This window comes from Columba livia, chromosome 18 (genome assembly GCF_036013475.1).
Source record: "Columba livia isolate bColLiv1 breed racing homer chromosome 18, bColLiv1.pat.W.v2, whole genome shotgun sequence".
Taxonomy (NCBI): Eukaryota; Metazoa; Chordata; class Aves; order Columbiformes; family Columbidae; genus Columba; species Columba livia.
Window position 1 is genome coordinate 4588524 of NC_088619.1, and position 23704 is coordinate 4612227.

Consider the following 23704-nt stretch of genomic DNA (forward strand, 5'->3'; position numbering starts at 1 on the left):
AGGCCGAGAGCCAGAATCACATTGCCGTCACAGGAGCAAATTGCAAAGGTGAGGTGATGTTCCCCTCGACTCCACCACAGCCACACAATCCTTCCCCAAATCCTGTCCCACGGATCCCAGTCCGGGGCTACATAAATCGCCTCCACCGTGGCGAGGGGAGCCACCTGATGCAGCGAAGCTCTCTGTGCATCCGTGTCACCCGCTGGTTGACGCTGCCGCGTCCCCACGTATCCCTGAAGAGCCCATCTTGCTGCCAGCCCTCCCCGGGAGTCCCTTCTCCGCTCAGGAAAACGCGCAGCTGCCAGCGCTGCCCCGGGGGCCCAGGCCGGATCCAGGCCGGATCCAGCCCGGGCCGCGCCCCGGCTTCCTGCGGCCCCACGTTCCGGCGTGTCCCTCCCGCTCCGCCGTGTCCCACCCGCTTCGGAAAGTGGCGCCGGGCAGAGCGCCCCCCGGTATTTCCCGGGGATACCCACGCCCATGCGTCCTCCCTGGGGGTGCATCTCCCCCAAAAAATCTCCCCGCTACCCGGCGGGCGGGGCCGTGCGTGTGGCCGGGGCAGCGGGCGAGTGCCCGCCGGGGGCTCGGGGTGGGGTGGGGGAGCCAGGGCGCTGCCGCCTTTATAGGAGGAGCGGCCGGGCGGCGCGGCAGGGCCCTCCCTGTCCCGCAGACGCAAGCGGGGCGGTGGCCCCGGTTAAAGGGGAAACTTGACAGCGCCGCCGCCCGCTGCCCGTTCCCCGCTCCCGCCGCCCGCTCCGCTCCGCCGCGAGGTGAGTCCGGCCGCGCTGGGGAGGGGGCCGGGGGGGCGGCTGAGCGCGCTCCCCCGGGTGGAGAAAGGGGCTGGAGAGACCCTCTGGGGGCTACAGGGGAGAGGAACTGGGGGAGCCCCCCCCGTTCCGGGGGTTCTCTAGGGAGAGGGGTTGGGGAAGCCCTTCAGCTGCTTCTCCAAGGGTCCCGAGGAGAAATGGGCTGGGGAAAGACCCCCCCCTTACAAGGAGACAGGGGCAAAGAGAGCTTTTGTTGAAGTTATTGAGGGGAGATGGGCCGAGGAGAACCCCAGAAGAGGGACCGAGGTAGCCCCATTGGGGGAGATGCGCCGAGGTAGACCCCCGCCTCTCCTGGGGATGCCGAGGAGCACACTGCTTGGGAAGAGGGCTCGGAGTCCCCCTCGGAGGAGAAGGGCTGGGGACCCCCCTCGGGGAATTCCCCTCTCGGGGTCCTCAGGGGAGGGGGTGCCGGGGAAACCCCCTCAGTGAGAGGGCTTAAGGGAACAGGCTCAAGTGGAGGGCTCGGAGGGTCCTCCGGGGGCATCCAGGAGTGGGTCCGGGCAGAGGGCTCAGACCCCTCTCCATCGGCGGGGCCCGAGGGAAGAAACCCGGGAGCCGTCGGAGCATCCCCCGGAGCCGGGCGGGTCCCGCCGCGGGCGGAGCGCCTCCTGCTGCCCCGGGGGCAGGCTCCAGCGAGCGCACACACAAACACACACTCACTCACTCATCAGCATCCCCGTCCCCCTCCAGTTCTGCCCGCACCCACTGCCAAGATGCTGCTTTTGCTGCTGGGGATCATCGTGCTCCACGTCACCGTGCTGGTGCTCTTCTTCGTCTCCACCATCGTTAGTGTAAGTATGGACTTTTCTCCAGGACCGGGATACCGGCAAGGCAGGGAGTGTCTGGCATGGGAGTTATGGTATGGCAAGAGCAGAAGGGGTTATTTTTATTTATGACTTATTTTCCAGCCTGGCTCTTAGCATGAAACTTTTACTTGTTGATTGCTGATCTCAACTAGCAGGGGCATTTTGGAGCATTGTGTACAGAAAGCTCGTTCTGTATTTGTGCTGTCAGGTGTAACTGGTGGGTTGCTTGGTTGTGTGCCACAGCGGCTGCTCAGGGCATCCCTGTTAGCACAGAGGAAACTGCAGAAACTCATCTTATCATCCTCGGGCTGGTTCATATCAAGGAGCAGCCTCAGAGCACCCAAACTCCCCTCCATGGGGTGACACTGCTCTCCCCTTTCATAAAGGAGCTCCGCCTGCTAACGGGCTTCAGCCTGCAGGACCAGTACAGCCAGTCTGAGTAAAACCATGTGAAACTGGACTGGCTTGGGCACTGGCTCCTCCAAAACCCTGTGAAACTGGACTGGTTTGGGCACTGGCTCCTCAGCACGAGCAGTTTTGCTTTCCAGCTCTGCTCCTTTGGGGCTGTGAATTAGGCACAGCCCCTGTCTCCTAACCCAGATGGGTGCTATTCAAGGCTTAAGCTTTGCAGGCAGTGGGAAGATTGAGGGCTGGATGCTGCACAGTGTGTTCCCAGCACCGTTCTGAGTCCAGTTAACATGTCATCTACTTAGGAAGAGGTTTGACTTAGTTTTAAGGCAGCAATTCTGTGGAGCTGGTGAGTTCCAGGCTTGTTCATCGGGTTCTTCTTTCCTTTTTTTTTTATTTTGGGGGGTGGTAATAGTACTAGAAGACGTTACAAAAATCTTCCGAGTCGTTAGAAATCACGTGGAAACATTCAAATAGCCCGGCCAAGCACCGGCTGAGGTCGGCCAAGGGGAGGGAAGTGTGCATCGCATCCCCCATGGGACTTGGTCCGTATTTAAAGTGAATAAAGAGCTTCTGTTTTTCTGCCATTGAGGCCAAAGCAGCTAAAAGCAAATATATCAGTATTTCCTTTCCAAACCCCATTCTAAAGAAAAGCATGTGCCTGGAAGCACCCGGCCGGGCACACACGTGCCGGTACGCACCGGGGCTGCTCGGTGCCGAATTCTTGGGGGTGCAGGGGGGACCTGTGTCTCCTGCCAGGGCTCTGCTCATGGGCTGCGTCTCTCTTGCAGCAATGGCTGGTGAACGGCGAGCACACAGCAGACCTCTGGCAGAACTGCACCTCTGGTAGCGTCTTCCACTGCCTGACATCATCCACGAACGGTGAGTGCTCCCCAGCAACCAGGGCTGCTGCTGCCCCTCGCTTTCATTCTACTCCCTGGGCTTGTGAAATCAAATGGCATTTGCTTTTTCAGGTTTATTGTGATTCTCTCTTGCTTTCACTTGCACTCTCTGAAGTTGCTCCTTCCCACCCCTTCCCCTTGCCTCCTCTGCTCTGTTCCAGATAGAGGGGGGTGTTTCACTGTGTTCTCGGTGTCCTGGGTGGAAGATCACCCCCCCACACACACCTTCATCAGTCCCTGAAGCTGCAGTGGGCTCAGCCTGGGTACCAGCCCTGTGCCCATGGCTCTGCCCTGTTGCCCTCGAGCTCTGGGGCAGCTCCTGGCAGCGTGTTCAGCACACTCAGGTGCCATGGAGGTGACCAGCTCAAGCGCTTTTTGGTGGGTTCGTTATTAGCCTGTTTTGGTTGCACTTAGATGTACGAACATGGGACATCCCTCAGAGTGGGTTTTGGGCAGCCGTTGCACTGCTGGGAGCAGAGGGGCCGTTTTTGGCACGTCTTCCTCTTGCTCCCATTGTGAAGATGTTTTAAAGATGCATGTGGTGCCCCAAGGACACTCCATCCCCTCTTTAGAAAGCTGCCCTGCTTTTTGCTGCTGTGACAGGCTGAGTCTTTGGGCATGCTCCTCACCCCATAGTTTGCTGCTGAGCACCATGTGTGACACCTGAGGCCCGAGGCCCTGCCTTGTGGCCCCAGTGGCACCTGCACATCTGGTGTGGCCAAACAGCCACCTTTGGACTAAGCTGGGTGAGGGCTGAGGTCGTACAGGGTGACATTACCCAGCAAGCTGATTGCTGAGGTCAGCAGGAGTGCTTGCTAAGAGGCCGTGACGCAGAGTTTCCAGGGCTTTGACTGGTACCAATAACACGAAGTCTGAGCTCAGGGAGTCAGGAAAACCTGTGCCTCAGTTTCCCCAGAAGACAGGGCTAATGCCAGGGGTGCTGTGTCCAGCGTTTGTTTTCAGTTAGCCTGTTATTTGCTTTGCCCTGGCAACTGATTCTTCCAGTGAAACCAGTTGTGAATCATACCAATGTCACTGGGAGCATGGTCACACTATGCCGGAAACACGGTTCTGGCACAGGAGCAAACCAGTGCCATGTGGTGCTAGAAAGGCAGGAACGCTGGCAGCGGAGAGAACGTAATCCTTTCAAAGGGTTTTGTGGTGACGGGAGCCAGTCAGAGGTTTTTGGAGGTTCAGGTCACCCTGATCCCCAGCTTACTGGGAGCAAAACCCTCGTGTGCCCCTCCCGGGGGGAGGTGGATGATGATGCTCACTCTGCCTCTTATCTTCCCCAGGCAGAACGCAGTGGCGTTTCTCTCCATGGGCCAGGCTCTGGTTTGGGTGGGAGCGGAGCCGCCGCCGCGGGTCTCTGCTGACGCCTGGTGGTGTCCAGGCCGGCTGGGAAGCGATTGGACCCCGTCCCAGGCGAGGAGCCTTCTGGAGCCACGGCCTTCATCAGCAGTTGGCTGGGCTGGCTGCAGCGTAGGCAGGCGGCTTCACGGCTGGTCACGCGTGCTCCCAAACTGCTGACCCTGCGCTTGCAAATAAAAGGCAGCGATTGTCTGTCCCCCCTGCCCCGAGTCCCAAAGCTTCCTGAAATCTTTTTGCCTTTCAAACCTGCACCGATTTTTCTGGGTGTTTGCAGGATGCTGCATGTCAGGGAGTTGTCAGTGTTGAGAGGGGCTTGTCCAAAATGTGGTTGGGATGGTTTCCACCACGTCTGACTGTCCTGCTGCATGTTGTCAGTTTATAGTGCCCTGTTCCCAGAAGGTGCTCCAAGAGGGGCTTCCCTCTGGATCCTCTCAGTGATGAATTTTTGTTGTTAGAGGGGCCATATTCAAGATAGCCCTGCTAAAAATGGAGTCAAGCAGCTGAATTTGGTTGGCAATGGATGGTTTGATGGATTGTGAACTGGCTGGATGGCAGAGATCAGAGAGTTGTGATCAACGGTTTAGAGTCTGTTTGGAGGCCTATTGGGGTTCCCCAGCGGTCAGTGTTAGGTCCAGTCCTGTTCAACCTGTTCATGAATGATGACGATGAAGAGACTGAGTGCACCCTCAGCAAGTTTGCTGATGATATGAAACTGGGAGGAAGGCTTGATACAGCAGAAGTCTGTGCTGCCATCCAGTGAGACCTGGAGGACTGGGCAGAGAAGGACCTGATGAAATTCAACAAGGGCAAGTGTAGGGTCCTGCACCTGGGGAGGAACAACCCCAGGCACCAGTACAGGCTGGGGGTGGACCTGCTGGAAAAGCAGCTCTGCAGAGAAGGACTTGGGAGTTCTGGTGGAAAACAGGTTGACCATGAGTCAACAATGTGCCCTGTGGCCAAGAAGGTTGATGGTACCGGGGGTGCATGGGGAGGAGTGTGACCAGCAGGTTAAGGGAGGTGAATCCTCCCCCTCTGCTCTGCCCTGGTGAGGCCCCATCTGAGTTGTGTGTCCAGCTCTGGGCACCCCAGTTTAAGAAGGACAAAGAATTACCAGAGGGAGTCCAGCAGAGGGACACAAAGATACTAAGGGGTCTGGAGCATCTTTCTGATGAGGAAAGGCTGAGAGAGCTGGGGCTGTTCAGCTGAAGAAGAGAAGCTGAGAGGGATCTGATCAATGGGATCAGTATCTCAGGGTGGGTGTCAGAGGATGGACCAGACTCTGTTCAGTGGTGCCCAACGCCAGGGTGAGGGGCAACGGGCACAGACTGAAACACAGGAGGCTCCATGTGAACAGGAGCAGAAACTTGTTTGCTGGGAGGTGCCAGAGCCTGGCCCAGGCTGCCCAGAGCGGGTGTGGAGTCTCCTTCTCTGAGACATTCAAAGCCCCTGGACCCAGCTGTGTGATCTGCTCTGTGACCCTGCGTGAGCAGGGGTTGCACTGGGGGATCTGCAGAGGTCCCTTCAACCCAACCAGTCTGGGATCCTGTGATAAGGTACCCAGAAGGCTGCTGGTTGAGTACACGTGCATTGTGCTCAACTCTTCAAGAGCTCTCTGACAGCTCTTATTTATATAAAGTCTTTGCTCTGGTATCAGGAAAGGGTGTTTTGCTTGGGCAAAAACTTCTGCCCCCTGTACCCCACAGCAGGAGTGTGGGAGCAGAGCTGCTGAGAACCAGACTTCCTCTGGTGGGACCCTGGAGCTCCAGAGCTCACCATTGCTGTAGGAACACAAAATCAAAAGGTATTTCCTAGGCTTATGCAAGGCTTTGAAAATCTGTTCATAAAAATGAATGAAAATACCACTCAGCATCCTTTTCAGGGGATCTTCACATACTCCCCACTGCCTGAACCTGAGACCCTTGGTCCCACGTCCCTGCGCTGCCAGGGCAGTTGCGGTCAGCCACGTATCGGGGTGACAGCAGGGACAAGGATGCTGTGGCAGAGCCATCTCTGAGGCTCGTGCTCACCCCCTGCCTGGTCCTTTTTACACTCCTCATACTCTTTTTGCTAGGAATATGCTTACTTTCAAAAATACAGAATCAGAGAATGGCTTGGGTTGGAAGCGACCTTAAAAATTTATCCAGTTCCAACCCCCATGAAAGATCCTATACCACATACCACAAACCGTCCTCATTTAAGTATCTTTCAAAACACAGGCTGTGCGTGCTACACTGGGCTCTAGAAAGCCTTAATAATTTGTTTCTCTGTGCCTGTGCCAAGGACGGTGTTTAACGGTTAATCGCGAGATGCCAAGGTCTGCTCTGGGCTAAAAGCAAGAAATCCTCATTCGGGAACTTTGGCAGAACTTGGTCTTTACGTAGTTGCAGATTTTCTCCTGGCCATTGCGGTGGCTGCTGTATTGCAGTTATTAGTGGTACTCGGGATATATGGAATTAGGTAGGGCTGGGTCTCGTGCATTCAGCGTGGATGGGGACTTGGGGGTTTGCTGTGCTGTGATGCTCCTCTTGGTCTCAGCACAGTGAGGATGGATGAAGCCTCTCGCTCACTGTACTGCATAGGGACCCTTTTGTTTAGACAACCATCATTTGGATGCCCAACAAGAAACTGAACTTGCTAAAACCAAGTGCCAACAAGATTTGTTTGCGTTTATCTGTGGGGCAGGTTTGGGGCCGTGCTTTATAGATTATCCTTTGGGGATTAAATAAGCAGCAAAACAACCCAAAGGTTGACCACAGGACTGCCGGACCGTGGCTGCTGGGGACATCAGCACATCTTGGGTGCGGGATGGAGTTGCCCTGGGGGCAGAATCCTCCTGTACTCTTCCCACATCCCTCCCAGCAGGACCTGAGCCCTGTATGCGAAGGCTGAGCAGCCCTGATGGGAGCGAGGAGGAAACGCGGGGTCGAGGGCAGATGCCCATTTCATCGCCTTTTACAACTGCCCACTCGTTGCTTCAATTTCTGCATTTGCTTCTTAGATAATGCCTTTTCTTTTTAATTCAAGAGGCCGAGAACTATGGAAAAAATGTTGCAATCTTCACTTCGTTAGCACTGTCAGACATTCCTGGAAAAGACTTATCTCAAGAATTCAGCTCTGAATCCCAGAATTGTGCGTCGGCACGGCCGTGCGCCAGCCCCCGGCTGTGCGGTCCCGCTCAGACACGGGGCTCGCGGCCGGACCTGAGCCGCTCGAGTGCGCTTAAGTAGATTCCACCCCAAATTTCCAGACAGTGATATTTTTTTCCTCAAAAAAAACGGCCTTTTCTTTCCACAACCGAGTTTTTCTTATGCAGGCAAGATTTTCTTTTTTTCCTACTACTTTCTACTGCTCTGATTTTGGTGGGAATGCTGAATGCAGGGAAGCAACAGGAACGTCCCTGGAGATCTCTACATCCTTCTGTAACATCAAGAGACATTTTTCCTGTTGTCATCTTACCGTTTCTCCCATCACTGCTCTGTGGCTTTCGCATGACTTGCTTGTTCACAGGCAGGCTGATGGTTTTTTGGCCTTTTTGAGGAGATCTTTGTCCTAGGCATGAGGCAGAGGCATCAGCTGTTCCCAAAAGGAATTGCTCTGCTGCTTCTTCACTTTAAAATACGTAACTGAAACATCCGAACCTGTTGCTTTTGCTGTGTCAGCCTCCCCAAGTGGCTTTGCTGCCCTTATTCTATCAAACTCTTTCTTCCCGCAATAGTGGACTTGCATCACATAGAAAAGGTTTGGAGAGATGCAGGTGCCATTTAATTCACTGTGATCCTTTCTGTGGCTGAAAACAATGTTGTGGGACTTCAAAGAAGGCTTCCACTGAGGAAAATGATTTCTCAGTGTTTAATTCTGTTATTGATAGTGAGTATGAAATACCTGAACACAAAGAGATGGGAGCAAATTCCTCTCCAGCCCACTGGAAGAGCTGAGACTGCACCAGCTGGATCAAGACTTGGAGAATTTGTCCCTGGTGAGGGGACACTTCCTAACACATGAGGGTGAGGTGACAGTCCAGCTCTGCAATTCAGAAGCTCAAAGATGTAAAGATACAAAGATTCAAAACATGTTTTCAGCTTTTTATTGAATGCTGAAGTGGCCTTCTGTCCCTGTGCTGTGTGTCTTGCTGAGTCTGCGGGCACAGCGCTGTTGCAGCCTTTTGCTTTATTTCTGCTGGGCAGCTGCAAATGAGCAAGAAATGACCCATATTTGAGGATGCTGGATCTGTTATAATGAAGCCCTGCAGTAAATGATTTGTAGCTTGTTTATGTGATGCCGTGTAGCCTTTGTATTTGAGGTTCTATTCATCAGCTGGCCCCATTCTGCTTATGGACCCCATGAACAGATATCGTGATTTGGGGACATCTCTGGTCTTCCAAAGTCTTTGCAGTTTGCAGCAGAGGAGCAAAGAGCCAACTTTTAACCTCAGCAATTTGTGGGTCCAGGACACCTGCTTTGCCATTAATGACAGATAAATTACTGATAGATAACATGGGCCTATCTCAGGCAGGGTTGAACCCCCCTCTGCCAGCTTGTAGGGACTGTAGCTTGCCCTTCAGTTGTCAGAAATAAACCATAGGGTATTCCAGGAGAATATTCTATATTTCAGCTCAGTTTTTCCTATAACCATGTTGTCTGCCATGTGAGAGGGATTTCCTCTGCTTAAAACCAGGTTTTTATTGTTGCTTGTTCTTCTTACAAAGATCATCTGCTAAGGAGAGGTAGGGAACCAGGGTGGCTTTGTTCTCAGCTGCTCCGGAGCTCTTTGACTCCCATTTTTCTGCATAAGCGGGGTCAGACAACCTTCACTGTTTTGACCCATAAAAGAGGAGCAAAAGGCAAGAAGAAGGCAGAACATGGGCAAACGATGACTGCAAAACCTGAAGAATGGGTGACGGAGTCCACCGCCAAGTGCGGTACTGGAAAGCCCTTCAACCAACATTTTTTTTTGGCCTTGATGACACTCTTGGGTGTCCCTGTGGCCACAGGCTGTGTGTACCCCTGTGACGTGCCTGTGGGTCAGGGCGCCACTGCCCCCACCCCTGCTCCTGGTGCCTGGACTGGAAATCGGTGGGAAGTGGTACCTGAGCCCTTTGGAGGACCTGAGCCTGCAGTGATGGATCTACCACCTCAGGTTGCTGTCACACACAAGCCACCACACCGAGGGTGTTGGAGGGGAGCTGGCTTGGGCACTGTGGAGCTGTTGGAAGGTGTTTTTCATGGTGCCAGCAGCTTTCTTGGCAGCATCAGAGGTTGTCTTTGAGATGTGAGCTTTGATGATCTGATGGGATGTCTGAATGTGGCAGCTCTGGAGACCTGTGGACCTCCTGGCTTCAGGGACTTCTTGGATGGAGCTTCGAGGAGAAAGAAAAAGGGAGGACAGCAAAGAGGACAAGAGGAGAACAGAAGGCTTTGGGGGTGTCATCTCCTTCTGAAGGAGCTACAGAAGAGGAGCTGGAAGCCTTGGGCAGGAATTGCAGCACCGTGTTCAGTTGCTGCCTCCCTGCAGTCCTGGCGTTTCCCACCTGCTCTTCCCCAGCCCTTAAGATACCTTGGGAGCTCCTTAAAATCCTCTTTTTCTGTTGGGATTTCCAGGAATATGTTGATCCAGCACCCTGAAGAGTGGATTTTGGAGGAAAAGAGCAACTGTTGGGTGCAAAACCTGCTTTTCCCAGCTCAAGGCAGCCCAGAGCATGGCTGGGAAGGTTTGACTTTGTGCTGGTGGGATGTCTGGGACCAAAGCAGAAGAAAGTGGCAGCGTTAGGGAGCTTTTTTCTTCCTTTTCCCCTAAGAGAATTCAGTGGCTCTGCTGGATGTGGTCCATGAACTGTGATGCTGTTCTCCCCAACAGGAGAGTTGTTCTTCGAGCACTGGGGCTGCGGGGGCATCGGTGCTGCTCAGGAAAAGCCCCGCAAGCAGCTGAGCTTTTCTGCCTTTCTGGGTTACTACAGCAAATTGCCAAAGGCCAGCAGTTTAAAGTTCAGCCCCAGAAGAAGGATACAATTGTGCTAGTATTTCTGCATCTTCAGTTCACCCTTTTCCAGCTAAGGGGTGTTTGAATATCAAGGTTTAAGACTGTTGCAAGCCCCAGCGCTGGTGATGTGACCTGTCTGCTTCATAGGTGAGGATGCATGTTGGGTTCAGATTCTCGATCAGACCTTGAAGCCCAAGAATCTGCTTTGGAAAACCTCTGCTCACAAAACGTGTCTTTTCCTGGCAGCCCTGGCAGTACCTTTGTGCTGGTAGCCACGTGTGCTGTTCCTGACCCTGGCGATATTTGGTTTGTAGCACTGAAGGAGCACGTTTTACCATGTAGATGTGGTCATGAATTTCCTCTCCTTCTAGTTTTATATATATTATATGCTAGTCACCTCCTTAGTGGGTGTTTTCTTCCCCAGAAGTGTTTGCTTTTTAAGTGTATGGTGCATCTGCAGTTTGCAAACAGAAAGCTGTATGTGCAAAATCACCATCAGCTGCAGGTCACAGCACAGCGGTGTTTTTAATGCATAGCGCTAATCTAGCTGTGTCTGACAGCGAGTGTATACGCTGATTGCTCAAATAAGTTTCTTTTTGGTTTGAACTTTATTCTTGGCTGGGTCAAAAGAGGATAAGGGTCACTATGACAGAGCAGTGAATTAAACCCTGGGGAGACCACCTGCTCCTGGCCAAGGGCACATTTCTACCTGCCCCATCCACCCTGCTTCACTGGAAGGGGGTGGGTTAGCTGCTGTCTTTCTGCAGATTCAGCTGCAATTTTTGCTCTAGGTTTCAGTTTCTGCTCAAAGTTTCAATTTCTGGTATGGTTTCCTTTCTTTCACCTTAGACTTTAGGGCAGTGAAACGTGGTCTTTGGCATCGTGGGGGTGAAGTCTTTTCCCTGCTGTTATAAGCAGTGACACGAATGCATCAGGGCTTGCAGAGCTTAGGGAAATGTTGAAATTTGGCTTGTAAAAACTTCTTACTTGGTTTCTGACTGCCTGAAAGGGCTCTAAAAACGCTCCCGATGGGTCTTTGCCGGAAGCAACGGGCAGGGTTGTTATCTGTCCTTTCCACTCTGTTTCCTTTTCTTCCTCCTCCCGAAGAACAAAGATATAAACACAGAACTGAAGGGATGCAGGAGAAAAATGGAACAGCCGCCTGGCTGCCCAGGGGAAACCACAAATAACAGGCTGGGAGTAAACAGTGCTGACAGCCCGTGGTACAACTCGTGGGGCCCAGACCTGTGGGAAACTCACTTTATTTTTAAAAGCCTATAGGTGGGACACAGCACTAATAGCAAAGGGGGTAAAAGCATATGGCATTGAGGAGATATTATAGCAATTCTATCTGCAATTGTAGTGGTGTTTTCAAGTGAATTAAAGGCAATTAGCTAGCCTAATGCAGCTGAAGTCTGTGGACAGCTGGGCTTGGATTTAATGGGAGTAGAGCAGCTTGTTCTGAGTCATGAGCTGGGGATCCTGCCCCTTGTTTTTCTAAGAGAGGCCAATAGAAGCCAGCAAAGGGCTGGATGTGAGCTCTGGTCTGTGGGATCATGTCTTGCTTTCCCTGTTCTCAAGCTCGTGTGACTGCTGCTGTCTGGCTGCCGGAACCCCCGGCCACGGTGGCCTTCCCCCCATCAGCGCCTGCCTTTATATTCCTCTGACATGGCTCAGTATTACAATGGGATTTTGAAAAGCCAATCTAAATCATTCACATGCAGAACCAAAAAAGAGGCACAGGGAGGCGGATGCAATTAAAAGGGCAGCCCGGCTCAGCTTTCCGTCTAGACAGCCTTCTCCTAAAATAACCGGCACCTCCGAGCAGAACGGGCTCCTCTCCGGCCCGGATCCCGTGGCCTTTGAAATCACAAAAGACTTGGCTTCCTGGATCCTGGACCAAACTGCAGGGCTTGGGGCTGGGCAGGCTTTGGCTTAGCTGGTGCATGGAGCTAAACCCAGCTTTAGGGCTTGGGAAAGGGTGAGATGAGCTCAGCTTCTCACACCTGGAATGGAAGCCCTTTCTGTGCTGAAGAGTGAAAGGAAATTGCAGTTGAGCAGCTGGACACCCTCTAACTGTGCTTTTCTGACCACATCAGCAGCTTCGTCCCCTCTATTACCCACTGGTTTAGCATGGCCAGAGCTGCAGGGTCAGGTGTGGACGAGGCAGGGGGGTTTCCCTGCCCGGTCAGCTGAGATAAATTAAATATATAGGCCATTTTATGTGCACATCAGTGTGAAAACCACACTGGGATTTCCTGGAGGTGACAACAGAGATAACTGCTCCTTCCCAAGGAACGGCAGCCACTGGTGCACGTGGACATAAACCCAGCGGCATTGAAAGAGTGAAGCGCAGCAGCTCTATTGCAGGGCCCGTGAATTTGGCACGGGCAGCATGAAAAGGAGGGGAAGGAAAAAGCTGTCTGCACTGAGCAGGGGCCGCTCGGGGTGGTTTCTGTTTGCCCTGGTGAGCAGGGCCTGAATTTGCTCCGTCGCTTGAGTGCCAGAAGGCAAGATGCAAAGACAAGAGGTAGAATTGATGGTCCCAAGTCAAACACGCCAGACGTTACTACATCGCGGAGGATGTTCCCCGCAGGCAGGGATTTGCTGGCAGGGCTCAGGCGTGGATGTCATTGCCATCCCAGCTGAAGGCTGCGCCTCTCTCTGCCGTTCAAATCCCGCTCTTAACTCTGTGAATGCAGCTTGCACGGATTTGGTGTGGAAGCATGATCACTTCTCTAGAGGCAGATGCTGCTCTGGACAGTCCCAAATGGCCTCATGTGCTGCACCAAGTACTGAAGATTGCTGAGCTGCAGTGGAGCTTTATTTGGAAGTTTTGCTACGTTTCAGCTCTTTCCTGCAGAAAGCCATTTCTTGCAGCGTATGGCTGGGGAGCGAAGGTGGGAGCAAAACCGTGATGGGAACATGGGCCTGGGACTGAGGCTGCAGTGCTGCCTAATTATCTGTCTGAGGATCCAGCCCAAAGCCTTTCACTGAGTGGTTTGTGCTTCAGTTTACCCATACCGAGTCCTGCCCGGCTTTTGTGGTGAATTAATCAATGTTGCATCCTTTAAGACCTCTCCAGGAAGACTGTGAATACTCATTTTGATCTTAAACTTCATAAGGAAAGGGAGAGGCAGAGGCATTTGTGAGCAGGGCTCCATCGCGGTGCCACGAGGCACTGCCTCTTTTTGCAGCAGCTCGTGGGATGGAGCCGCATTCTGCTTGTTTATTTATATTTTTTTTTACATGGGGAGTTACACACCCACGAAGCCTGGAAATAGCTGGGCAGTGACTCATGCAGGGGCTGGTTTAACTGGTCTGCTCTGGGAGGCAGCTGCGCTTGGCAGCTGGGGAAAGCTCTTTCCAAAAGCTTTGACTCCACAAGGGCAGAGGGTGTTTTCACTTGCTGTGTATTTATTTTACCTCTGAGCTTGGCCAGTTCGGTGCCTCACGGCTTATTGCACATGGCTTTTGTGTTTCTAGTACAGCTGAACTCCCAGGACCTGACATGAAGCTGGGGGAGAGGCTTTGTCTTGATTTCTGCAGCCTTCACATCGGAGCTAATATCTCACTGATGCTATACTATAAATGCTGCCCAAAAAAGTGTGTGGACCTTTGTGTTTTTTTTCACCCCGGTGTGCTGGTCCATGCACACATCATCCCACATCCCAGCCAGCATCGTGCTGGTGCTTAGGACCTCACCAGCTGGTGCAGTGCTGGATGTGGCCACAACCCCCAGCTGTTAAGGAACTTAATGGGGACCGGGGTGGGATGGTGGGATGGGGGATGATGCTGAGGCCATGGGCTATGTTTGGGGTTTGCTATCTGTGGTGCCCATGCTGAGGTTTCTGTGTGTCTTTCTTTCCCAGAATGGCTGCAGTCTGTCCAGGCGATGATGATCCTCTCCATCATCTTCAGCGTCTTGTCCCTGTTCCTGTTCTTTTGCCAGCTGTTCACGCTCACCAAGGGCGGGCGGTTTTACATTACTGGAGTCTTCCAAATCCTTGCTGGTAAGTGGGAGCTGATCGATGGGGCTGTCACCGGTGGGCAGAGTGGGGGTGATGGTGGAAACAAGCAGCTCGTGGGTACAGAAGCAGGAGGCCACTGAGCTGGCTCCTGTGTGGCTTGGTGAAGGGAAAAGGGGATGAATAATTCGGGTCTGTTGAGGATGGGTTCTGCAGGATGGGTTCTGGCTGTCAGGGCATGTTATAGAATCACAAAATCATTTCGGCTGGAAAAGACCCTTAAGATCAAGTCCAATTGTTAACCCACCCCTGGCACTACCCCATGTCCCTGAGAACCTCATTTACCTGTCTATTCAACCCCTCCAGGGATGGTGACTCCAGCACTGCCCTGGGCAGCCTGTTCCAATGCCCCACAGCCCTTTGGGGAAGAAATTGTTCCCCAGATCCAACCTCAGCCTCCCTTGGCGCAACTTGAGGCCGTTTCCTCTGCTCCTGGCGCTTGTTCCTGGGGAGCAGAGCCCGACCCCCCCTGGCTCCAAGCTCCTTTCAGGCAGTTCAGAGATCAGAAGGTCTCCCCTCAGCTCCTGTTCTCCAGCTGAACCCCCCAGGTCCCTCAGCCGCTCCCATCACACTTGTGCTCCAGACCCTCACCAGAACTGGGACCCACCTTTGCTGGGCTGGGTGAGTTTTCCTCAACTGCTGGTGGGGTAAGGGAAGTAGTGACGATCTCCTTTTGGTGAAAGAGGATCTGATGATTATTTATAAACTTGCCATAAGGGGGCCTGGTGCTTTCTACATCAGCAAAGAGCTGCTGGAGCGTGCAGGGTGAGCCAGCTGAGTTTGAACTGTCAGCTACTATTTTTAACTCTTAAAGAACTTGTTGCTGGAAATGAGCCATGGTTCACATCCTACATTGCAGTTCTCCAAATATAGACGCTGTAACCCACTGGCTGTGTTTGCATTTCCATGTATGAAACCAGTGGAGAGGATTTTCATATGTTCAGACTAGAAAAATTAAATTATGCAATGAGGTACTGGCTAAATTATGACAGACTGTCTGGGAAGCAGACTAATAGTTTGCAAGGGCTTTAGATGTGAAACTAAAATCCACCCTAGGTCCTGCCACTAAATCAGTGGAAAAATTCATTCACTGAACTTGAGACAAAGTTTCTGAGCATCCTCTAAGCGACTGGCCTTTGCAAACCCTGGAGAAGTTTAGAACTAACCTTTACAAGCAAGTGTGGCATGAAACCTAGTATAAGTGTATCTGCTTGGCCATAATGCAGGTGGTGAGTTCAGATCAGTTCAGTGTCTCTGGAAAGATGGATGTGTACAAACCCATTAGAGCCATGGAGACAAGGAGGGGAGATGGGCATTAATAATGCAATTATCTGCCTGAGAGCTTGTCTAATAGATCCGAGAGCAGAAGGCTTCTCTCTCCTGAGTGATTGCTGGTGAATCCTCAGAAGAGGAGAAAATGGGATTACAACCCTCCATGCTGCGCTGGTTGTCCTAAGGGGGTGCAGAGTCAGGCTATAGATCTTCTGGATTTTAATTTGCTGGGTCTGAGGTGTGGGCCAAATGAAGGATGAGAAGTGAAGGAATGAGAAAGGATGAGAAAAGTGTGAACTGGTCCCCATGAAGCTTCCCCATGGCCTAGGGTGCTGGTAGGCAGAGCTCTGGGTCTGGATGGACCACGCAGAGGTGGGTGCTGGTGGCCACCCCTGCAGTGCTCCCCAGCCAGGCTGGAGGAGAGGGCTGGAGATGGCTGTGGTGTTTGTGACCCTAATTGTTGGTAGGAAGCAGGACATGGCCATGGCGGTGCTGCCGGGAGATCCCACCTGGAGGTGTGGATGGCTCAGGTCAAAGGAGCTGAGCCTGACATGTTCTCCTGCAGCTTGCTGTGAAAGGTCAGTGCTGTCTAAAGCCAACCGAGGAAATTCCTATGGCCTTCGGGTTTGCGGGAGTTCGGCCATGCCTTGCAGAGCCCTGCTGCAGGTCTGCCAGGGATGGGGTCTGACCCACTTGAGTGCTCTGTCCTCACCTCCAGCAGAGACGGAGAGGACCTCTCTCTGTCTGGAAAGGGATGCGAAGGCTCCTCCACAAGCTCTCCATCACCCTGCACCTCCTCCTGGGGGGATGCAGCTTGGCAAAGCCAAGGGTCCATCCCTGCAGGGGTTTAAAAGATGCAGAAGTGAGGTTCTCAGCATCGTGGTTTAGTGCCAGTGTTGGGTTAACAGTTGGACTCAATCATCTTGATTCTATAAGCAGCTGACTGCAGCCATCCTTCATGTTTTGTGCCAAAACCAGTGCAGATGCTGCAGAAGAACAGTCACAACCATTGCCTCCATTTTGCCCAATTCCTCACACGGACAATTGCCGCTGTATTTTCTGCCCTCTGTAGGTGACTGGCGTGGCCACACGCCTGTTCTCTGTCCCACCAGCCTCACAGACAATGGTCGTGCTCTCCGCATGGGCCGGGCAGTGGGAGTTGGCTCTCGCGCTCAGAGAATGGAAACTGCACCAGCAGCGTGTTAATGAAACGTATTCCCACTTCTGCACTTTCCCAGAACAAAGGGGCAGTGTCAAGTGGAATTACAGCCCAAATATCACGGTGGTTAAATGTAGGTGGTCCCGAGGTCTGTGCAGGGGATTTGGAACTCGGCTCTGACAACAGCTCCGCGACTGTATAATAGAGCTGCTGGGACTGACTGAAAGAGCTTGTTTTTTGGGCAGAAATAGAGGTGGCTTTGTCTTAGCTCTGGGCAGTCCCCAAAGCTGAGGGGTTGTTTTTGCAACAAAGCTAAAACACTGCCCACCGGAGCTGGGCCTGTCTGGGCAGCTCTCGGGGACCCACACAGCTCCGGGGCTGGTGAGGGTGGATGCTGGAGCCATGGAAAGGGGACGAGCTGCGGGTGCAGCGTGTTTGCAGGGAGCGGTGTTTGCAGTTGAGCTGCTCTCACAGCCCTGGAGCAGGACAGGGCATCATGGGACACACACCTGCCCGGCCAGAGCATCCTTGGCCCCAGCAGCATTTTTGCCTGGGCAAGTGATAAAGAAACTTTTGTGCTTTAAAAGAAATGGGGTTTGTGTCTGACCTCATGCAGCAGCTCTGGCAGGGTGGTGCAGGCTATAGTCTGGGTTTTAAATAAGCTCCACAAGGAAGTGGAGCTGGTCTGGAGCAGCAACTGGAGCTGGGGGATGGCTGGTGCTTGCCTGAGGGATGTTTTAGTCCAGGCAATGCTCCAGCTTTGCTTGGTCCAGGGGTTTCTGCTTTGCTTGTTCAGAGCCTGGTAGAGATCCCCCCACTCACCCGCAGCCAGGACAAACCCCACAGCATCACACGTGCCCTCTCTCCAGTCATACCACAGTTTTCCAGGAGACAGGGTACAAGAATCACAGAATCGACTGGGTTGGAAAAGATCTTGGAGATCATCAAGTCCAACCCTTGGTCCAATTCCAGTCCATTTACTAGATCATGGCACTAAGAGAGCAAGAACAAAACAAGTTTTCCGTGGTGGCGTTGGATATTATCCTCTCTGGCACTGGTGAGGCTGCACCTCGAATCCTGGGGTCAGTTTTGGGCCCCTCACACCAAGAAAGCCCTCGAGGTGCTGGAGCGAGTTGAGAGAAGGGAACGGAGCTGGTGAGGGGCTGGAGCACAAGTGTGATGGGAGCGACTGAGGGACCTGGGGGGTTCAGCTGGAGAACAGGAGCTGAGGGGAGACCTTCTGATCTCTGAACTGCCTGAAAGGAGCTTGGAGCCAGGGAGGGTCGGGCTCTGCTCCCCAGGAACAAGTGGTAGGGTGAGAGGTTTATATTGGATCTTAGGAAAAAATCTTTCCCAAGAAAGGGCTGTAGAGCATTGGAACAGGCTGCCCAGGGCAGTGGTGGAGTCACCATCCCTGGAGGGGTTGAACAGACCAGAGATGAGGTTCTCAGGGACATGGGTTAGTGCCAGGGGTGGGTTAATGATTGGACTTGATCTTGAGGGTCTTTTCCAACAAAAATGATTCTGTGATTCTAACTGCTCCGTGCCTGGTGTCACTAACCCTTTTCCATCTGTGCTTCCCCACAGGGCTCTGTGTGATGAGCGGTGCTGCCATCTTCACAGTGCGGCACACGGACTGGCACCAAGCCTCAGAAAACACCTCCTATGGCTTCGCCTATATCCTGGCGTGGTTGGCCTTCCCCCTGGCCCTTGCCAGCGGCATCATCTACGTCATCCTACGGAAGCGCGAGTGATGCCGCGGGAGGCGGCGTGGTGTGACAAGGGCACTCATGATGTCCACGGAGGAGACGGAGGCGGGGGAAAATAGACGAGAAAACGGAAAAGAAAATTAACCAAAAAATTAAAAAAAAGGAATAAACCCTCCCACCAAAACCAAACCCAACCGACCCCAAAAGGAAACACTCTAAGGGTTACTTGTTAATTGAAGATGTATATAGTATCTATGGTTTAAAAAACCTATTTATAACACTTTTTACATATATGTACATAGTATTGTTTGCTTTTGTTGACATACGCTATGTTTTAAAGCCTAAAGCAAGTGCCTAAGGAACTATTGCTCCTAATAGTGTAACAAGAGCGTGGTGATTTTTCTCTCATGCAAAATCCTCTTTGACCTGAACTCTCCTTCCCCAGCCCATATCGAACCATCAGAATCCCCCAGCTCTGACTGGTTTTAGGCTGGTGTAAATCAGAGCGACACCTCTTTACGCCAGCCGGAGGGTTGGTCCCCACTCCTACCATGTGCTGTGATCCTGGTGACTGAAGTGCACATCCAGATCTGACGGGAGCCTCGTCCGAAAGGTTTGAAGGATTTGGGAGCAAAGGCTTTTTGATTGCCCCAAGTGCCTAAATGACTTATGTGCCTGAGTCCCATGGCCTTGCCACCACACCCGCTGGGAATTTGGGCTTTTAAATCACTTAGGTTGAATTGCTGCCGGGGCACTGATGCTCCTGACCGTGAAACGTGCTTTATCTTTGCCGTGGAGCTAAACTACCGATGAGAAAGAAGCAAACCCAGTATATCTATGAAATCAAATACCAGATATATGAAATGGTGCTATCTATTTACCATTCCTTATATTGCTAGCCATTTAACCTTCTTCACTGGAAATTCAGTTAACGATTTGAGGTAAACGACAAAGCTAGAAATGAGAAATAATTCTGTGTAATATAAATGAGCTATAACAGCTTTTGTACTTAGACTTGCTCTTACTATTATTTTTAATAAAGCATTTATAACCAAGGTTCCTTTTCTCCCCCCTCGTGGTCAAGAGGAACGGAAACAGCTCTGGGTGGAGCCCTGTTGTTCTTTGCTGCCGGAGCACGATGTCTGTCCTCTGTCTGTGTGTCCGCGATGTGTCTGGCCATGAATTGAACAGGCACCTGCACAGACCCCAGGCTGCCTTCTGACGACTCCAGACACTGTGTTGCTTTTGTTGGTTTTGTTTCATTTTGGGTTGGTTTCCTTTGTTTCTTTTTTTTTTTTTTTTTTGCTTTGCTTTTCTGATTTTATACCGACTGTGTGGACTAAGAAGCAATGAAATAAAAGTCAGAATAACTCCTTTGCTTCTGCTTTTTGGCGTTTTTGCAGGTTGCAGGTGGGCTGCTTGCACGGCCATCCCATGGGAGGTCTCTGTGATGCCGTGTAGCAGATCTGTGGGATAATTCATGCTGCTGAGAGAGGCTCTGAGCTCACTGGGCTGTCTGCATGGAGGGGTAAGGCTGCACCAGACTTAGTGCTGAGGCCATGAACGGAGGTTATAGCCCTGTGTCATAGTGCTGGTGTGCGCTCATCTGTCTGCCTGGGTCCTAAGATGCTCCCATGATGTGACCACCAAGCCCCAAAGACGGCAGCTGGCAGGACCGCACTTATCTGCTCCCGGTCTCCTGACCAGGGAAGGTTCAGGTCAGCAGCGGCTGCCCTGGGGGATCCAGCTGGCTCTGTCACCCGCCACAAACAGCAGAAGCCTTTCAGTCCCCTGCGCCAAAACACCCAGAGCCCGGGGGTACGATGATGGCCAGGGGAATTAGCACACTGTGCGCACTGTGTGCAGCATTAATGGCTGGCACGGAAGCGCTCACACTTCCGTTCACTTGTTCATTCCGCTATTAAATATCCGAGCTGATGTAGCAGCTGGTGCTGGCAGAAGCACAGTGGCTCTTGCAAGGCCAGTTGATGCCAGTTATTAACATCAGGCCAGGTCCCGAGTCCCTCAGCCCAGCCACATCCCAAAGGGCAGGAGCTGTCCTGGTCCTCGGCCGCTCAGCGCAGAGCCTGAGCAGCAGTGGGACCATCCCAGCGTTTTGCTTGATGCTCCTGGTTGAGCTCTTCCAGCTGGGAGTATTTTCCTGGGTGCTCATTTTACTGAGCTCCAACTAAGCCTGGGAGGGTAGCCCGCTTGCTGAGGCAGCATTTGTGTCCCTGCGAGCTGCAGCGCTGGGACACGTCCTCATCCTTGGTCCTGCCTGGCAAGGGGACACAAAATCCCCTTCTGAGGAGCAGGTAGGAACACAGGTAGTCCCCCCACCCACTGGAAAATTAAAGATGTTCTTTTTCACCTTGGCTCAGTGCTCGGAAGGCACAGATAAAGCTGACTGCTTCATTTTACATCTCTGCGGTGCTCTCTGTTCAAGGTGTAAACAAGTGAGCAGCACCAAGTCATATCGACATCCCAACGTTGCATGGCTACAACATCTCAAGGATGAATTTTTGAAAGCAAGAAGAGCAAGATTACTTTTGCAGTGAAAACAGCACAAAGGTTTGAATCCCTTTCGGGAAGGGTCCAAAGGGCACCACCAATGTGGACCAGAGGTGATGTCCCCTACCCACCAAACTGTCTCATCTGGGTTGGAAAATGCCAAATCCTGTTACTCCAGCTCTCAACCATGGTTGCAGATGTGTCCCACACCTCAGTGGCCCTTGGGAACAGGAGCTGCTGGGCAAGACCTGTCAGCTGCCTCTGGTTCCTCTACCAAGGTGCCTTTCACAGCACCATGCTGGCGTTGAACAGGCTCTTTTGGGGTGCTGCGTCCAGTTCTGGGCTCCCCAGTTTAAAAGGTCCAGCTACAAAGATGCTGAGGGGTCTGGAGCATCTTTCTGATGAGAAAAGGCTGAGAGAGCTGGGGCTGTTGAGCTGGAGAAGAGAAGCTGAGAGGGATCTGATCAATGGGATCAGTATCTCCAGGGTGGGTGTCAGAGCATGGACCAGACTCTGTTCAGTGGTGCCCAACGCCAGGGTGAGGGGCAACGGGCACAGACTGAAACACAGGAGGCTCCATCTGAACAGGAGCAGAAACTTGTTTGCTGGGAGGTGCCAGAGCCTGGCCCAGGCTGCCCAGAGCGGGTGTGGAGTCTCCTTCTCTGAGACATTCAAAGCCCCTGGACCCAGCTGTGTGATCTGCTCTGTGACCCTGCGTGAGCAGGGGTTGGACTGGGGGATCTGCAGAGGTCCCTTCAGCCCCCACCAGTCTGTGGTTCTGTGATACTGTGGCTTGTTTTTGCCTTAATTCATAGAACCCGGGTCTCTCCCACGCCCATGGGCGGCGGGGGGGAGCGGGGGCACCCGTGCTGCGGCTCCGGCCCGACCGTGCTCCGCGCCCGCCGCCTGCTGGCTACCGGTGGCATCGCAGGACACTGTGGGACACGGGGGGGGCGCGGTAGGACACGGGCGGGTGCCGCCGCCTCCGAGCACACCTGGGCACCCCGGCAGCCCTGGTCCGCTCCCCGCCTGGGCGGGGGGGGATGCGATTTGGGACAGGGCTGAAGTGATGTCCCTGGAGTGGTGGCATCATCCATCCCCTTGTGTGGCCGGTATGTGATGGGACACAGCTGCGATCACCTCAGCAGTATGGAGGGCTGCCCCCCCACCAGGCACCTCCCACTGAGAAGGGCCGGGCGAAGGTGCAAATAATTAACAATACAAAGGCAGGAATCTCCAGAGGTCTCAAGTCCTGTCTCCTGCTTGGGGTGGGGCCATCGCCTGTGCCACACTTCGTTTTGCCAGGCCTTGAAAACCTCCAGGTGTGGATAATCCCCGACACTCCCTTCCTAGTGAAAAAGGCTTTCCTAAACACCGGCCTGAACATCTCAGGCTTCAGTCTGCTCCTTGTCACATCAAACAGCTGCAGTGACTGTCCTCCAAACCCCAGCCAAGGAACCCAGCTCCACCAGGGACGCGGGAACCACCAGTGCTTGGGGCTGCAGGTACATCACCCGCATCGGCTCTTCCAGCTCACATTGAGACATTAATGCAGGATGCAGCATTTCTGCACTGTCAGCTGTAAGCACACTTTGAGCTAAATGAAACTCAAAAATTTCAGTGCACCCTGGGGCTACAACCCAATTACAATCAAGGCAGCCCATAAAGCAGCTAGTTGAACAAAACAGCAGCAGTGTGGTACAAAGTGACAGAGGGGTGAAAAAAGTATTAGGAAAGTTTCTTTAATGCGTGTTGTATCATAAAAGCAATTGTTTAAATGGCTTTTCTAGTGCTTTCAGCACCTAATACTTCTGAAAAAACGCGCTGAGCAAATCTCATCTTCCTCTTGCATTCACTGCCTTGTAAATTGAAAAATTATGGTAGAACAAAACCCCTGGTGCTCGGGAGCAGCTGTTTGGTTTGCAGCCCGTTTCGCCGCTGTGGCTCCCGCCGCAGCCGGGCGGTGGCAGCTCCGACCCGCGTTTCCCGGAGCTGCCGCCGTTCCACGAGCAGCCAGAGAGGGTTTGGACGGGCTTGGCCACGCTGCGGATCAGGTGGGGATGGCCGGGCTGTCAACCGGCTGTCCTTGGTGGTGACCAAGCTCTCGCTGGCCAGGGTGTCAGCCAGGTCTCCTTACAAAGCTTGGAGCCGCGCTCCTCTCCTGGGCACCCCCAGGGCACGTTGGCCATTGCTGCTCTTTGGCTGCAGTTCTGAAACCCTCTTTCTTCTGGCACCAACATGATCTTTGCACATATAGATAAGGCAGGTGCTGGCATGCTGCAAGAAAACCCTTGAGGTGCTGGAGCGAGTTGAGAGAAGGGAACGGAGCTGGTGAGGGGCTGGAGCACAAGTGTGATGGGAGCGGCTGAGGGACCTGGGTGGTTCAGCTGGAGAACAGGAGCTGAGGGGAGACCTTCTGATCTCTGAACTGCCTGAAAGGAGCTTGGAGCATGGAGGGGGTTGGTCTCTTCTCCCAGGTAACAAGTGATAGGATACTTTGCAGAGAGTGTCACACATCCTGACAACAAAACAAAGTCAATTAGCAAAGTGGCAAAGTTTGTTAGCAACATGTGACTAATTATCCAACATAATCTATGTAGAGGAAGCAGTACAGGCCAGTGACCCTGGCGCTGTAAATCAAACAACACTTACACAAATCATCATTTTAATTTTCTTTTCCACCTCAGCTGCTTAGTCTGTTTTTTATGAACTAAATAAGATCCATGTTCATTAATAA

The 23704-nt window shown here is 52.8% G+C and overlaps 1 protein-coding gene across 1 annotated transcript; it reads left to right on the forward strand.

Annotated features, from left to right (window-relative positions):
- The first annotated feature begins 614 nt into the window (after window positions 1–614).
- Window positions 615–19830, forward strand: PMP22 (peripheral myelin protein 22). The gene is made up of 5 exons (XM_065034589.1): window positions 615–767; window positions 1515–1615; window positions 2830–2920; window positions 14161–14301; window positions 18335–19830. The coding sequence occupies exons 2-5, from the start codon at window positions 1538–1540 to the stop codon at window positions 18499–18501; spliced, it is 477 nt and encodes a 158-aa protein (XP_064890661.1). The 5' UTR covers window positions 615–767; window positions 1515–1537; the 3' UTR covers window positions 18502–19830.
- Window positions 19831–23704: the final 3874 nt, after the last annotated feature.